The sequence below is a fragment of the Drosophila mauritiana genome, chromosome X (genome assembly GCF_004382145.1).
Source record: "Drosophila mauritiana strain mau12 chromosome X, ASM438214v1, whole genome shotgun sequence".
Taxonomy (NCBI): Eukaryota; Metazoa; Arthropoda; class Insecta; order Diptera; family Drosophilidae; genus Drosophila; species Drosophila mauritiana.
Window position 1 is genome coordinate 8,049,711 of NC_046672.1, and position 15,805 is coordinate 8,065,515.

Genomic DNA, 15,805 nt, shown 5'->3' on the forward strand with positions numbered 1-15,805 from the left:
CGAATTCAACGAGGTATGGCATTCCATTTTTGGGCCATTATTTTCAATGTTATGATCAAAATACCGATTTTTTAATTTACAAAAAATCAGGGAAACGATTTTTTGCATAAAACTCAATTTTCATGTTGGCTTTTTTGGCTATAAGTTGACTAAAAATGCCCACACAGTCAAAAGAATTACCGTTTTGTGCTCCCAATAACCAATACTAATCATCCCTATCACTTTTGGAAGGACTTTGAAAAATTAATTTTCGGCCAAATTGTCGCATTTTTTGTAAGGGGTTACATCATCCAAATTTGCTAAAAATGGCAAAAAATTACAATTTTGAAGTTTGAATACAGTTCGGTAGGAAATTTTGTTACGAATTCAACGTGGTATGTCATTCCATTTTTGGGCCATTATTTTCAATGTTATGCTCAAAATACCGATTGTTTATTTTACAAAAAATCAGGGAACCAATTTATGCAAAAAACTCATTTTTTATGTTGGCTTTTTTGGATATAACTTGACTAAAAATGGCCACATGATCAAAAGAATTACCGTTTTGTGCTCCCATTAACCAATACTAATCATCCCTATCACTTTTGGAGGGACTTTGAAAAATTAATTTTCGGCCAAATTTTCGCATTTTTTGTAAGGGGTTACATCATCCAAATTTGCTAAAAATGGCAAAATATTACAATTTTGAAGTTTGAATACAGTTCGGTAGGAAATTTTGTTACAAATTCAACGTGGTATGTCATTCCATTTTTGGGCCATTATTTTCAATGTTATGCTCAAAATACCGATTGTTTATTTTACAAAAAATCAGGGAACCAATTTATGCAAAAAACTCATTTTTCATGTTCGCTTCTTTGGTTATAACTTGGCTAAAAATGGCCACATGATCAAAAGAATTACCGTTTTGTGCTCCCAATAACCAATACTAATCATCCCTATCACTTTTGGAAGGACTTTGAAAAATTAATTTTCGGCCAAATCATCATCCAAATTTGCGAAAAATGGCAAAAAATTACAATTTTGAAGTTTGAATACAGTTCGGTAGGAAATTTTGTAACGAATTCAACGAGGTATGGCATTCCATTTTTGAGCCATTATTTTCAATGTTATGCTCAAAATAATGTTTTTGAAAATAAATTTCCAACTTATCGTTCGTCGTTTCGCACGGTACTTGAAAGAATCTCCCATTTCCCACAAAAAAACAACAAACAACAAAGTTTTGACATTCATTCCGTTTATTGTGTTCTTTGAAATTGCTTTAATATTATTAACCTATTTATAATTGATTTAATAACATTTTCCTTAACAATAATTGGTTTGCTGGTTTTTGAATCGACAGGAGCGAGGATAACAACAACATAGTCGTTCACTTCAACATGATCTTCGATCCGTACGCGGGTCTGGTGAGCAGTGGTGACCTTTTGGCCCTATTCCACGAGGAGATGACCCAGCCGCCGCAGCAGCGCCGCCATTTCGCCAACATGACGGTGGATGTGGCCAGTTTAAGCATCAAGGAGACGACCGGCCTGATCGAGGAGCCCGTGATGTCCAGTTCGCCGCTGGGCGGACACGATGAGACCACCGAGCCGGTGGTGACCACCACTCCGGCTCCGCCACGTCGCTGCTCACCGCTGGAGCTATCCTACTGCCGCCAGGTGGGCTACAACATTACCACCTATCCGAATCTTCTGGGACACGCCAGTTACGAACAGTTGGCCGAGGACGTGATCGTGTTCCGGGAACTGGTGGACGGTGAATGCCATCGGGAGGCCTACGACTTTGTGTGCCGGCTCCTCCAGCCGCCGTGCGACACGCACGGCTCCGATATGCAGCCAACTCCGGGCCAGATATGCCGCGAGTACTGTGAATCCTTCATGGCCGGTTGCGGCGGTCGATTGCCGCAGCGCTTCCGGCAGTTCTTCGACTGCGAACGCTTCCCGGAGTCCACGGGCACCCAGTCGTGCCACCAGAAGCCGCACTGTGTCAGCGACATGCAATCCAATGTCCAGAGTCCTCGGCTCTGCGATGGCTATGCCGATTGTCCGGATCTTTCCGACGAGCGCAGCTGCGCCTTCTGCTCGCCCAACGCTCTGTATTGTGGGCGTGGCAGGGCGTGTGTGCCGCGCAAGGCACGATGTGATGGCAAGGCGGACTGTCCGGACGGCGCCGATGAGAAGGATTGCCGTGAGTAACCAGTTGTTCCCAGGAACCATCTCTACAGATTTTAAGTTGATAAAGATATTAAATGCTCTTTATATATTTTGCAGTATCTATAGCTCCACTGGCCGCCGATCTGCTGCAGCCGGAGCCCCTGGTACCGTACCTCTCCCGCTTCCATTCCGCCGGCTACGCCGTCTTCTCCGAGAAGGGAGTGGTGGGCAAGCTGTGCGCCGAGGGTCTGGAGGGCGATGCCAAGTTGGTGGTGCGCCAAACGGTCTCCGAGTCGCTTTGCAAGTCCCTGGGATACGAGTAAGGATACAAATCTATTATTTATGCGAAATATCGTAAAATATGCAAAATAACCTTTTAGATCCGTGGAAATATTCGATGTGCAGAACGATACGGAGCGTTTGAACGACTACGTGCGGGTTTTGGATCCACATGCGCCGGAGATCAGCTTCATACGGACGCACTGCCCCCGGCGACAAGTGCTCTACGTGGGCTGCGGGGAGCTGCGCTGTGGCGTCCAGTCGGCGCTTTTCAATGCCAAGCAGCACCTCTCGCTGCCGAAGATGTCCGCTCCTGGGGATTGGCCCTGGCTGGTGGCCCTGTTCCGCGAGGATATCCACGTTTGCGACGGCACCCTGATCTCGCAGGACTGGGTCCTCACCACCGAAGGCTGTTTCCAGGGCCAGCCGCGTGCCACTTGGATGGCCATTGTGGGTGCAGTTCGTCTGTCCGCCAAGGCACCGTGGACGCAGAGGCGCCGCATCATTGGCATGATCAAGAGCCCGGTAGAAGGTTCGACGGCGGCACTGGTGCGCCTGGAGACTCCGGTCAGTTACTCGGACCATGTGCGACCCATTTGCCTGCCGGACGCCCTGCAGAGACGCCTGCTCCAGCAACCACCGGCCCAGAGGAGATCCCATGTTCCGGTGGCCGAGCGATTGGAGGGTCAGCTTGTGAGTCAGCAGCGAAGTCGATTGTCGCAGGAGAACCAGCAGTTCTTCCTGATCCCATCGCAGGAGCAGCAGGACAGCTCCACGGAGAACCAGGAGGATGAGGATCAGGACGAGCAGGAGGATCACTTTGGCGGCGAATCAGCCGCCTCCTATATGCCCAAAGCGGAGGCTTTGCACCAAGAATTGGATGGGTACCCACTGCCGGATCATGCGCCGCAGGTTAATTACTACTCCTCCTCCACGGTCACATCCTCCTCCACCGCCGCCCGCACAGCCACCAAGGCTCCCGTTTTGGCGGCTGTTCCGGCTGCCCAGGAGCAGATCTGGACGAACTGCAATACACTCGGTTGGTCCCGGCAGCGGGATCACCTGCAGCGCGTCCAGCTCAAGATGGGCGACATGGCGCCCTGCGAGAATGTGTCCATTGCCACCGTGAACTCCATGTGCATGGAGGCCACCTACCAGAAGTACGACTGCACGGTGAGTAGCCAAAAGATTGGGAAAGGCATAGTGTAGTTTAAAAATATTACTTAGCTTTATTAAACTGATTCACTTCAATGAGAGTAGAGGGGATATAAATTAATTTTCAGTTAGTTATTTATGATATTACGATGAAAACTGAATTTAATATTATTTAATATTTATAAAATAGTATAGTGTATTACGGCGATTAATTAAATCTCAAATCATAATAGACCACAAGATTGATTAGGATCTAAAGTATGTTGCATTCACATAGCTTAAAATTATCAACAAAAATGATTATTTTACATAATATAACATTTGGTTTGGACGTTTGTTTGGTGCGATAAGTGCAGTTTGAGTCTTAGGAACAATGGTTCAACCTTTTAGCTTATAAATACAACTAATTGGAGTATCGTATACGTACTAGAGCTATGTACAATCCGTGATTGGCGACCTAAATGCGAATCGTGCGCATGACAGGAACAGGAGATGGACCAACTGACGTGGACGCAGTGCGTCTTGGCTTCGTACAGACGTCCACGCGCTGGCGCTTCTTGGGCGGCTCCTTCTGCTGGTCATCGTCCTCCTGCAGCCGAGGTATGGAAATCTCATTCAACTGCTGCTGCGACTGTTCCCTAAGGAAACAATTCTGACGATGCACGGGCATGGCGCCGGCAGTGGGCAGCGATCCCAGGAAGCAATTCATCCGGTAGACGGGCACCGGCTTGTACTCCGGCACCGGATCCTCCTTTTCTTGGTCCTCCTCCTTCTGGCCCTCGGTTTGCTCCAAATCCACTAGACGCTTTCGCTTAAGGGACTCGGTCTGGCCCATGCTGCGGCGCATCTTTGACCAGTCAAATCTCAGGTGAAAGGTAATCTCCGGGCAGGGAAACAGAAGCAGGAAATACTCCAGTAAATGCGCCTCAAACACGTAGTCCTTGCCGTTGGTCAGGATGAGGGCTTTCCTTTGGGTCTCCGGAATGGCAAAGCGGGTCATGGCTGGAAAAAGTCAGTCAATTATTATTAGAATGATATATATGTACTAGATTTAGATTCTCTACAATTTACTTTCAATTAATTTTCTTCCAAATTTTTAACTTTTTCTTTTCATTTATTTTTATTTAACAAGTCTTATTTTAAAATGTAGTTAGCAGAAGAAAATGCTATGAATCGAACTCAATATTTTTCAGTGTTCTTAAAGCAGAACCACGCAGATTTAGGTGTTGAATTAAATAGTAAATTGGCTTGGAAGACGACGCCACTATATTCCACTTCTTTATTCAAATTTCGTGACTCACCTTGGGAGATGACCTCTTCGTAGGTGTTCGAGGATCCGCAAGTGATGAGGTTGGTCTCGCCCTGGAAGAGAATCTTCAAGCTGCTCGTGATATCGGCCATTCTTTGGTTTTCTTTTCGAATATTGTAGTAAAATTGATAACGATCTTCACGCTGGCAATCCTTCTTTATCTTTCTCTCTTATTTTCCACAATCTTTCTTGCAGCGATGCGTTCGCTTGGAATGTTGCCGATCGAATGAATGCAAGCCAACAGTTGGCGCTCTGTTTTATGTGTTTTTTTTTTGTTATTGCGGTGTCCATTGCTTCTTCTTGCTATCTCCCTTTTTCCTTTTATCTGCCTGCAGCTGCACTCATAGTTGTTGTTTTTGCTATCCTAGGTAAACCTTCGCAGGTAACGGGGGTTGCTTATACATGAGTATACATGTGTGTGTTCGCTCGTGCTCACTTTGAATGGCAATTGGAGAGAGTAAAAAAGAGAGGCAGAAATTACTCATTCAACTTTGTTTTGTTTCGACTGCTCTACGCCAAGCGCGTTGCTGCATGTCGCGTGCGTGTGACGTCACGATCGCCAATTGGGGTGGCACGAGTTTAATTCGATGGTGAAATATTGCAAAAAACTGAGTGGATCCTATAATATTATTACGAAATTATTTGTAATTTGAAAGTGGACAGAAACTGTTGACAATCAAATTTTAAACGGTTAATTAATTAAACTGAGCCTTTACAAACTATATAGCATTTTTTAGAGTGGACCAAAATTATATTCTATAAATATTTTTTTAATTTCCAATTACTTGATTTATCACTGATATTTGTAATATTTTTGTTTTGTTCATTTTCAGCAAGAGGAGTATTCGGGAGCGCCCGTCCAGTGCCTAATTCCGGGAACGAATCAGTGGGCGCTCATTGGGGTCTCCTCCTGGCGGATCGCGTGCGGTCCCACGGGCGTGGAGCGGCCCAGGATGTACGACAAGATCGCCTCGAATGCCGCCTGGATCCGCGAGACGATCAGCGCGATATAGTCGTGATAGTCCACCAGGGGGCGGGGGCACGCCCCTCAGCGCATTTGTGTAGAAAACGGAACCGAAACTCACTGGGTATTATGTGTGTGGTGTAGCAAAGCAAGTAAGACAATTAAGCATATTGTATGTACTTATGTAACTAACCTGCTCTAATGTTACTCGAACCTATGTAACTCTATGCTAACTGTATTCTTTAAACGTCCTTTTTTTTGCTGTTTTGTGTAATATTTATTAACTATGTTGTAATTGTATGTTAAACATGTCGAAAAGGAAGCAAATTTAGTTGTTAGTCTGTACGTTTAGCTGTTTGTAGAAAGATATTGTTGAATAAAATGAAATCGTCCAAAATCAAGATAATGGTTTTACTGGGGGTATACCACAATTAGGTGGACACGTGCATGGATGCCCATTTCCCATCCTTCTGAAGGCGGTACTGCACCCGATCCGCGATTTGGTCGAGACCCACCTTCAGGAAGTCCCATCGCTGCGGTTGGAATTTCCAAGCGGTACTAGAAGAAGTAGTAATTAAATGTTATTATATTAAATATAGATATGTAAACGGTGAAACTCACTAGCTTGCTGGCCTCTCGATGGATTTTCCTCTGTGATCCTGAAGGAACTGATCGTGCTTCGCCTTGAGTTCATCGTAGTTAATCGGTTCTCCACAGGGACAGATGTGACCCCTGATTTGGGCAGCCAAATTCTCCTTGGCCCACAGAGCATCCATTTCGCTTTGGGCAAGTTCCACGGCGGTGGCTCCAATCAATCTCACCTGCCAGGTATTCTGTTTTCCGGCCCCATCCTTAACATCCGGCATATAGAAGGTGATGCAGGCCTGGGGATTGGCCTGAAGGTTCTTGAAGTTGCGAACGTACCGATGGGTTATGTAGAACACACAGTTATCCTGGGTGAGTCCGCGGTACAGGACAGTGCGGTTGAGCACACCGTATTCCTCGTCCACGGTGGCCAGGTTCATTTCCTGCACGAATCCATCGGGATGTCCTTTGGCAGCTTCCTGAAGGATCCTCTTAAAAAACTCAACGGGATCGGAGGGAAAGTCCTCGATTTTGGCCAACGAGGAGGTCATATTGGTGGGTTCTTGAAGCGAAAAATATTCTTATAAGTTTATTAAAATTTAATACACATTTTATGTCAATTGGTAATGCCGATTATATTTGAAGTAATGTACTACTGGTATTCAAATTTGGCGCACTTTGCCCGCTGTTAACGCTAACAGCACTGCAACAGAAGCGTAACAGAAGCGCAGTACTTTGCAGCGGTTCTATAATCGATAACCGTTGATTTCACGTTACATGTTACGGGTACTATCGATACATGGAAACGAAACAAATTCTCGCAATTTTCGGCTGAAAACGAGGAAAACCAACTCGCGATTCTGGGGCGGCAGAACGGGAAATCCCGCCGAGGAGCAGCATGACCTCCATTCTGGACATGAAGGCCGGTCCGCCCGACTACTGGGCGGAGATCAGCAACTTCTTTCTGCCGCTGAAATACCTGATCACCAACGACCGCTTCGATTCGATGGTGCGGGACATAGACCTCTATTACCTGATAAACGGTGTGTTCTGGATATTCGTGGCGTTGTCCTGCGGCTACTACGCCTTCCAGCGGCTCTTCCAGGTGGGTCCTGCACGTGGCAAATCCTTTCAATCGCAGCACCCTCGATGCGGCGCCTCCAATTGCACTTTTCTTTTGAGGGGTTGCTCGGCCAATTTGCCGTTTATAAATAAACAGAGCGGACACGGGGCCGGATTCGCGCATTCCGGGGGTGGACGGGGTGCCAACCGAGCGGGGCGCTAAAAATACTGTCACCAACCCTTTGAAAAGCTACACAACACAGCGAAATGCGGCACTTTTTTGTACTGTTTTGGCTTGCAACTAAGCTATGAATGATTATTATTTAAATGTGTTGTCTCTTGTAAAATCAATGTAAGGCGAAGATAGTATTGATTTTACTCCCGACAGTGTTTGGGATTCCACATGGACTTCCTCTCCCATTCGGTTGGCACTTCGCTCCTGGCTTTGGTGATAGCATAAGTCCGGCGACAGCCGACCCATCGGCGCTGACCATAAGCCATAGAAACCATTATCTGTAACGACCCAAGACCAATGCTCGACTAATTGCTCCTCTCCCTTTGCAGTTCTTTCTGAAGTCGTCGAGCATGAAGCACTTTCAGCGGAGGCTGTTCGCCCGCGTGATCTGGAACATCGCCTTCTATGCGGCCAGCTGCCTGTTCCTGCACTTCTACAACGAGTTCATGATCCTGCCGCAGCTGATGAAGAACCAGGGACGCTACTCGCTCTTCTACTCCTCGGAGAACCTGATCTTCTATCGATCTCATCAGGCGGAGAAGTTTCAGTTCTACTCGATCTTCATCATCACGTTCTACCTGCATGGAGCGTGGTTGGACTTCAAGGACGCTGACTTTCTGGAGGTGGGCTCCAAGGGACTCTACCTGCTGTCCCTGGTCGCCATCGATGTTTATAGGCAAGTCGAGACACGTTTGGGATGGGACCTGGTCCATACCATTCTAGCCTGGAGCCAGTTAGGCTCGAAAATACTAAATACTCTTTGTTTTTAGGTACGAAAACTACTTTGTGGGCCTGAATCTGACGGTGGGTCTGTACAGCATACTCACCGAGGTGCTGGCCCTGTTGGTCCTGCCCAGCACCAATTCACACCGGATCATCTACCAGGTTTTCCTCGGCCTGCGCATCATGGTGTGGGCGTATGTGTTTGTCAACCTGTTGCCCTTTAAGTACTTCATACCCACGCTGTTCGCCAAGAACTTCAAGCTGTCCCTGAATGTGCCCATTTGGTTGTGGTACGGCCTCTCCATTTGGAACTCGCCGGTGCTGCAGTACTTCTACCATCAGATATATCACACAGCGCCGTCGGATTGTTCGGGCGAGGGATCGGCGGCTAAGTGCATCCTGGTCAAGGACACCAGTGAGTTCCGGCACTACAAGACACTGAAGAAGGCCTATTTGGAGGTAAAGCTGGCGCACATTAGAACCACGTCCAATTCGCTGCCCTACGAAACCAGTTCGGCCTCGGCCAAAACCTTTCAGGCCATAAAATGTAAGCTTCTTGCTCTAACCGATGTTGAAAATCTGATTAGTAACCATTTTCCCTGGCAGGCGTCATGATGCTGAAGCGCAAATTGAAGCGGATTCGCGAGGGACGTGGCCATGAGCCGGAGGATGACAACGATGACCAGGCCGTTGATACCTAATCGCGTCCTTCAGCACGGACGCAGCACACTTTTACACAGTAGAAAACCACATTTCCTTAAACCAAACCAAAAAAGACACAAGTTCAGCTTAGGCTAATAACTCACAAAGTTGAAACTAGCGCTCTCTCTCTCTCACTCAGCCTGATTTCGGTTTATGCGTGTTAGCTAAATCGCGATCAGCGAACAGTGCGTTTTGGTCAACATTCAGATCGTAATCAAAAAGTTGGCAGTACACCTCTGATGCTTGTCAACATAGTATAGTAGGAATATTTAACACTTAAAAATTTGTCAATTTGTCAACGTTTTTGTTGTAAAGACAAAATCAGTTGGTAGCTTTCAATCAAAAATTAATTTAAATATCTCAACGAATTATATATACGCGTTAAGAACTTAACAACTAAGTGTTTTCAAAATTAAAACATGAATATAAACGATAAATCAAACGTGCAGATAATCTCAAAGGCTATATACGCAAAAATCGAAAAGTGAGGCTTACAAAATTAATCTCCTAGAAGTATTTTAAATAATGTTATATATCTTAAACGTCGAATTCGACTGTTGCCAAACGCACTGTTCTAATAGTACTTATTCGTGATAAACCGCAGTGCGTTTCGATGCGAGCAATGCAACTATAGACGCACTGTTGTCACTAGTTAACAATTATTTATAAAAACTCTAGATCAATATTAAATTTAATATATACCAATAACGATTTAGACAGCACGCATAAACCAAGCGGCTGAAAGACAGCAAATTTAGTTAGTATCGCTCGATTTTTGGCGCCAACGGAGATCGTCGCGGCTGATATATATACATATAGTTACTATATCTCTCCACATCTCTCTCTCTCTCCCTCGCACACACGATCGCAGTTTCTCTCTCGTTTAGATTTGTAAGTCGCCTTCAACTTATTGTTGTTGTTTATTCGCTGTGACTTAATGACATATTGAAATATTGTAATGTGTTTTTTTCGTTCTTTTAATTGAAATATACTATATATGGGCTAAACGAGCGCAATTGAAATGTGTGTGTGTTGTTGTTACTGGTTGGTTGCGTTCGTTTGTTTTATTCACTTCTTAGCTCTCCCATCGTGGCTGAAATATTATATTATATTATTAATGTTCTTGCTTTATTTGATATTTGAAAAGAATTCTCTAGTTAAATTTCGGTTTCTCATTTGGTTTTAAGTTTCGCGCTTCTTCCTTCGAAACGTTTCATTCGATATCCTTGCAATCGTGCGTTCTCAAAAGTTTATGCATTTCTACATGAATTCTCATTTGCTCATTTCATAATCGGAATCGTTTTTAGAACTGTTTAATTGTACAACATATTTACGTATTAGGTCTGTAAACTAAACAATTTCTTTAATTAAAAAAACTCATAAAAAAATCCTAGTAATTAAAGTAACAAAGATTTGAGTTTTGGGGTTCGTATTCCATTTTCACGATTCTAGACTTTTGTAATCGATTGCAAGGGTATTTGAGTGTCGGCTAGCCGAACTTATTATTCCATTTTTATATTAATCCTTCCTCGATTTGTTAACATTGTTTCATATTTTGGTTTCTGGGGCATTTTCTATCGTTTCATTTTTGCTTTGTTTTAAAAATTCTCTCACTAGAAGCTAAGTTTTGGTTTCAATTATAATATCTTATGTTTTTTTCTTATCTTGTGGTTTTACTTAAATGTTGGTTTGGTTTTAGTTTAATTTTAAACATTATTTGGTTTTGGGTTGGCCAATTTCTGCAAACATTTCGTTTAGAAAATCGTTTTGTGTTGGATTTTTTGTGGTTGGTTTACATTCGTGACGAACAAATTTTTACGTGCCGCGAAATATATTTTTTATTTTTGTGTTTAAATTTTTTTTCTTTTTTTTTTGGGAAAGTGAATGAGGGTGAGGGATCTGCCCCCTGGCTTTGAGCAAAAAAAAGTTGTCTCTATTTTTACAATTATTTTTTGTTCTTAGTTTTGTAAATCGTATAATTTTATAGTTTTTTTTTCTTGGCTTCGTTTAAATATCTTGTCTTAATTTCTTGTTCGTTTTTTTTTTGTTATGTTCTTAAAAGTTAATTCAATTCGTGTTTGGTTTGCTTCGCTCATTATTAAACAATTTTGCTAATTTCTTTTTCGCTGTGTATATCGCTTATCAATGTCATTTGTTAGTTTTGGTTTTATGTTAATTTTACCATTAAATGTATGCATTAAAATTAGTGTTAGTTGTTCTGCGTGAACGCTTCTTAATCGTTCTATTAAAGGTACGTTCTAAAAAAAATGTCTCCTTTATGCGATTTGCTCGATTTTTCATTATCATTTTAGTGTTAGTTTCGCCGGCCCCACAATGCCCCCGATCCCAAATATCTTTATATATATATATTTATATTCATATATCTATGTGTGTTATGTATAAACTGCTGGAGCACACAATGTCCTGTGGCAAATGGTTGCGACCCCAAGGGGTCGAGTTCAATTAATGTCCAAAGTGCAACCCCTTTAGCCCCTTTTTGGGCATTTTGTTTAGCTTTTCGCCCGATTCGATTTGTAAAAAATATTTCAACATTTTTACACTTTGGTTTCGCTGTCGCTTGAGTCGGTTTTCGTATGCTTGCTCCAATTTCCATATAAATATGTTTATTAATTAGGTTTTCTTCAACGCCTGTTTTTTCCTTTTTTGTTTTAGTGACTAGTGATATATATGACACGCACGCACACTCACGCATTTGAAAGGATTTTCTTTGCTTTTTTTTGGGCCGCGAGAGGACTTTTTAAATCCGTATTTGTGGAACATCTATTTTTTGTTGTATTCCTGTGAAACCTTAGAGGTTCATTACATTTGTGCTAAGGATGTTTTCGGCGAATTCCGGGCCAAATATTTAGTATCCTTTTCGTTTCGCTGAATTTAATTAATTAAAAACCAACTGATGATGAATTGTCCCATATTTCCAAACTTATTTTTTTTATTTTTTGGCTAGAGATAATTTCGGTGAATTTCAAGAAAATTCCATTGGTTGCAAAACGATAATCAATTTCACCCCGCCCTCGCATTCATTTTCAATTAATCAACTCACGAGCACAATCATTTGCACTTGTCGCACGAATCAAAACAGCGCCATGAAACAAATGCCAAAAACGGCAAACTTTCCGAATGAAATCAAATTCAAATTAGCCAAAATGCCCGCCCAAGGTGTGGGCGTGGCCGATAATGGGCCGGGGCTGAAAATGAGCGCCAACATCGGCCAACAGACCAACAACAATAACAATTCGAATATAATGAATGAAATTATGTTGAAAACATATTTTTCCGCTGCTCCAGGGGCTTCCCATTCCGGTTCCCATACCCATACCCATTCCCATTCCAACGTACAAAAAAAAAATGTGGACAAACTTTGTCCTGCCGCAAAAGGAGGGAAAAGCCGGGGAAAATGTGGAAAATGGGGAAAATGTTGGGGGGCTTGGGGAAAAGTCCAGAGGGAGGCTGTTTTCCTATTAGCAAGCAATAAATTCGCCGCTCTTATTGAGCCAAAAAGGTGGGCGAAAACAGAAGCAGAAACATAGATAGGACATTAAATGGACATGGGTGTGGGAAAATGGGAAATGGGCGAAGGAAAAGCGGAGATGCCAGCGATCTTTAATACAAAAGAGCATATAATAAGATTTAAAAACCATACAATATCTAAGCTCCAATACTTAGGCCAACAAAAAATATCGAAAATTATTCAAATCAATTATGAATTCAAATACTTTTAAGTGGAAATACGCTACAATATTTGTATGGTGTAAAGACAACCCTGTTTTTTAGAAAGTGGGCGGATGATTTTCGAGTGTGGGCGCGGAAAATGTTCTGCCTGGTGGATAATGTCGCCCTAGGGTGTAAAGTTGGTTTTTGCTTCGAGTTCTTTGGGGGCCAGCAACTGGACCGAAAACCGGCCACGTTAGTGGAAGTGGAAATGGAAATGGCCAACTGGCAGTATAGTCAGTACAGACCGTCCGAAGTGGCGACTGTTTCGACCGGGCTATAACTTTATGATTGCTTTTGTATTGCCCGCTGCGTTTGGGGGAACGACACGCGAAACACGCGGGCCCATAGATAAAACGCCGGTACAGTGGGAAATGTTCAATGATGGATATTTCCGGCTAAGCTTTTCCCTTTTTTTTCTCCATTTTGTTGGCCCCACAATTGGCAGAGCATAGGTTTCCCCTTTTTGTTCGTTGCCGAGTTTTGAATTCAAATTTGCATAGTATGGGTTGGTTGACAGGGATTTTGAGATATACGGCTCAATTACTTTCGCTGAAATGTTTTAATCAGCTTTGGCATATCCGTACACCGGTTATAGAGCACTTGAAGTTGAATTTGGAGTCCGTATCGGTTATGAACCGGTTAACCGCATTTTACTGTATCATAAGCACTTTCAGTGTTGATACTCATCGCTCATTGGCGACCCAATAAAATTAAATACATAACAAAGTATAAAGTAAAGCAGGGTCAAATCCACAAGCAAAAGCAACAGCCAATGGCTGAAAGCAAAGCAAACTGGCGAGGAAGGAGCAGGGCTAATGTCCTTTTTGTGTGTGGCCACACAGTTTGCATTGTTACGACCACGTGGAGGAGTCCAGTCCACCATCCCAACACTCCACCACCCAAGCCCCAACTCCTGGACCACCCATCCGAGTTTGTTGTCTTGTGTGTCCGCAACAATTATGATTTGCGGTCTCCAAAGGCGGGGGGTTCCCATGCCCGAATTACTTCTTCTCCACTTGGGGCGGGTCATAATTCGGGGGTAACCTATTAAATGCCTTGCGCTTAAATAACATCAAAGACACTAGGAAAAAATCTAGAAATTCCTCTAAAAACTAAGCTTCAGCTATTTTTGAAACTAAATAGCTCTTTAAGATATTTCTGTCTTGCCAAAACTAGGAAATTTTATAAAATATTATTAAACGCACAACTGTTTCTCTGGGTGCAGAATAACTTCCGAAATTTGTGCGCTTTTTATATCCCAAACCGGATTCAGCTGACATCGCTACTCCCTCCATCTTCAGATATAATATTTCGTTAATGGCTTTTCATTTTGTGTGCATTTCACTCATCGCCCCGTCTCGCTCTGGCGCACTGTCTGCTATAACTCTTCGCTGGCATTTCATTTAATTAAAAACTGGAAAAGTGTTTTGTTGTGTGGGTGCGTGTGAGTGGGCGGTAATGGGGGCGTGGCAGGACAATTGCACTGCGGTGACTGTGATTGACACTTGCTTGTGACGACACACGCACTGTGGTTTTTGTTGGCTTTTCCCATCATCTAGGTGACCAAAAATTACAAAACAATTTCAGTAAAACATTTTTAAAATGATTAAAAAAAATTAAAGGAAGAAAATGTACGTATTTTAAAAGATAAAACAATTTAAGAGCTAATATATCTTAAAAACTTTTCTTAATTGATATTAAAAACTAGTTGGGGTATTATAGAAATCAATATATATAATTAGTTATAAGAAAAAAAATTAATAATAAAATAAATATAATTTAATTTAATTAAATTTCCACATATGTAGAAATAAATTTCCCTTTTTTCGAAAGGCAATAGCGAAAATGAAACTTCTGTCGCCTGGCTGCTGTTAAAATTTCCCCTGGCTAACAGAAATCTGTTATGCTGCGTAGATTTTAAAACATTCTGTTTTTCGAATGCAAAAAAGGGGATTTCCCCCGCTGTCAATGTCCTGTTTGTTACCTTTTTTGTTGGCTCCCCCTAATCAGGCATCATTTGATTTTATGAGCCATAAAAAAAGTGTAAGGCAAATAAACGGGGCTGCAAATATAGCAATCGCTACATTTAAGACCAGAAAAGAAACGAAGGCGAAGGTAAGTTAACTGCCTTTTTATTTGGCAGGTAACTTGCCGTATTATTTGTTGCTGCTGCTTTCGGTTTCAGTGAATTATGCAACTGGAAATTAGCATAAATTATGAGCGCGGCGAGCGTGGGAAATGTTAATTGGGCGGCCAAAATGAAAAACTAAAAATAAAAAAGGAATCACGAGCAACTTGGACGCGCTTTTGCCAATTAGGCAGTGCAAGCGCCAAAATTGAATTTGAATTTCTAATGGTGATTATTTACTATGCACACACATGCGCTCGCACCAACACGTACACTTGGGCATAATAACTAAAGCTTTGTGCTAACTAATTGCCCCAAGGCGAAATCGTGGTGGGGGCAGGGGTGAGGGGTGAGGGGTGAGGGTGATGGTGAGGGGCTTTTCCGGTTTCCCGGGACCGGGGGCTGCATTCTACCACCCTTCTCCCTTACACTCTTTCCCTCTTACTTTCTCTCACTTTATTTGCACTAATTTGCATGCCTCATTTGCAGTCACACACATGCACACACACACACACACATATGGCAGCACGCACACTCATGCACACGGAGAAAATGTTATGAATCGAGCAGAAGAATTCAAAATGGAAAAAAGTGGGCTTCTTCGCGACGGCGTAAGTCTCTAAATTTGATTTATCATAACTTCCTTAACAGATACGCTTTTACATATAAAAATTGCAAACAATCAGCCAGAGATTTCCATAGAAAACTTTAAAAACATTATAATATTTATGGAAACTATCTTCAAGATGCATTTGTCTTGATTTAAAGGCAAAATGTTCTT

General features: G+C 42.8%; 4 protein-coding genes across 4 annotated transcripts in view; 2 read left to right on the forward strand and 2 right to left on the reverse strand.

Annotated features, from left to right (window-relative positions):
- LOC117146577 overlaps positions 1-6,258 on the forward strand; it is a 29,971-nt gene extending 23,713 nt beyond the window's left edge. The window contains exons 5-8 of the mRNA XM_033312886.1: positions 1,340-2,184; positions 2,268-2,469; positions 2,531-3,602; positions 5,727-6,258. Coding sequence (XP_033168777.1) covers positions 1,340-2,184; positions 2,268-2,469; positions 2,531-3,602; positions 5,727-5,906 — 2,299 coding nt within the window. The 3' untranslated portion in view covers positions 5,907-6,258. The remainder of the gene's footprint in view (positions 1-1,339; positions 2,185-2,267; positions 2,470-2,530; positions 3,603-5,726) is intronic.
- Positions 3,775-5,132, reverse strand: LOC117146579. Its single transcript, XM_033312889.1, has 2 exons — positions 4,886-5,132; positions 3,775-4,586 (listed from the first exon to the last, which is right to left on the reverse strand). The coding sequence occupies exons 1-2, from the start codon at positions 4,983-4,985 to the stop codon at positions 4,042-4,044; spliced, it is 645 nt and encodes a 214-aa protein (XP_033168780.1). The 5' UTR covers positions 4,986-5,132; the 3' UTR covers positions 3,775-4,041.
- LOC117146580 (pyridoxine/pyridoxamine 5'-phosphate oxidase) lies at positions 5,158-7,559 on the reverse strand. The gene is made up of 3 exons (XM_033312890.1): positions 7,476-7,559; positions 6,479-7,004; positions 5,158-6,415 (listed from the first exon to the last, which is right to left on the reverse strand). The coding sequence occupies exons 2-3, from the start codon at positions 6,991-6,993 to the stop codon at positions 6,289-6,291; spliced, it is 642 nt and encodes a 213-aa protein (XP_033168781.1). The 5' UTR covers positions 6,994-7,004; positions 7,476-7,559; the 3' UTR covers positions 5,158-6,288.
- On the forward strand, positions 7,222-10,186 carry LOC117146578. The gene is made up of 4 exons (XM_033312887.1): positions 7,222-7,547; positions 8,069-8,415; positions 8,510-9,009; positions 9,069-10,186. The coding sequence occupies exons 1-4, from the start codon at positions 7,341-7,343 to the stop codon at positions 9,161-9,163; spliced, it is 1,149 nt and encodes a 382-aa protein (XP_033168778.1). The 5' UTR covers positions 7,222-7,340; the 3' UTR covers positions 9,164-10,186.
- The last annotated feature ends 5,619 nt before the right edge of the window (positions 10,187-15,805 follow it).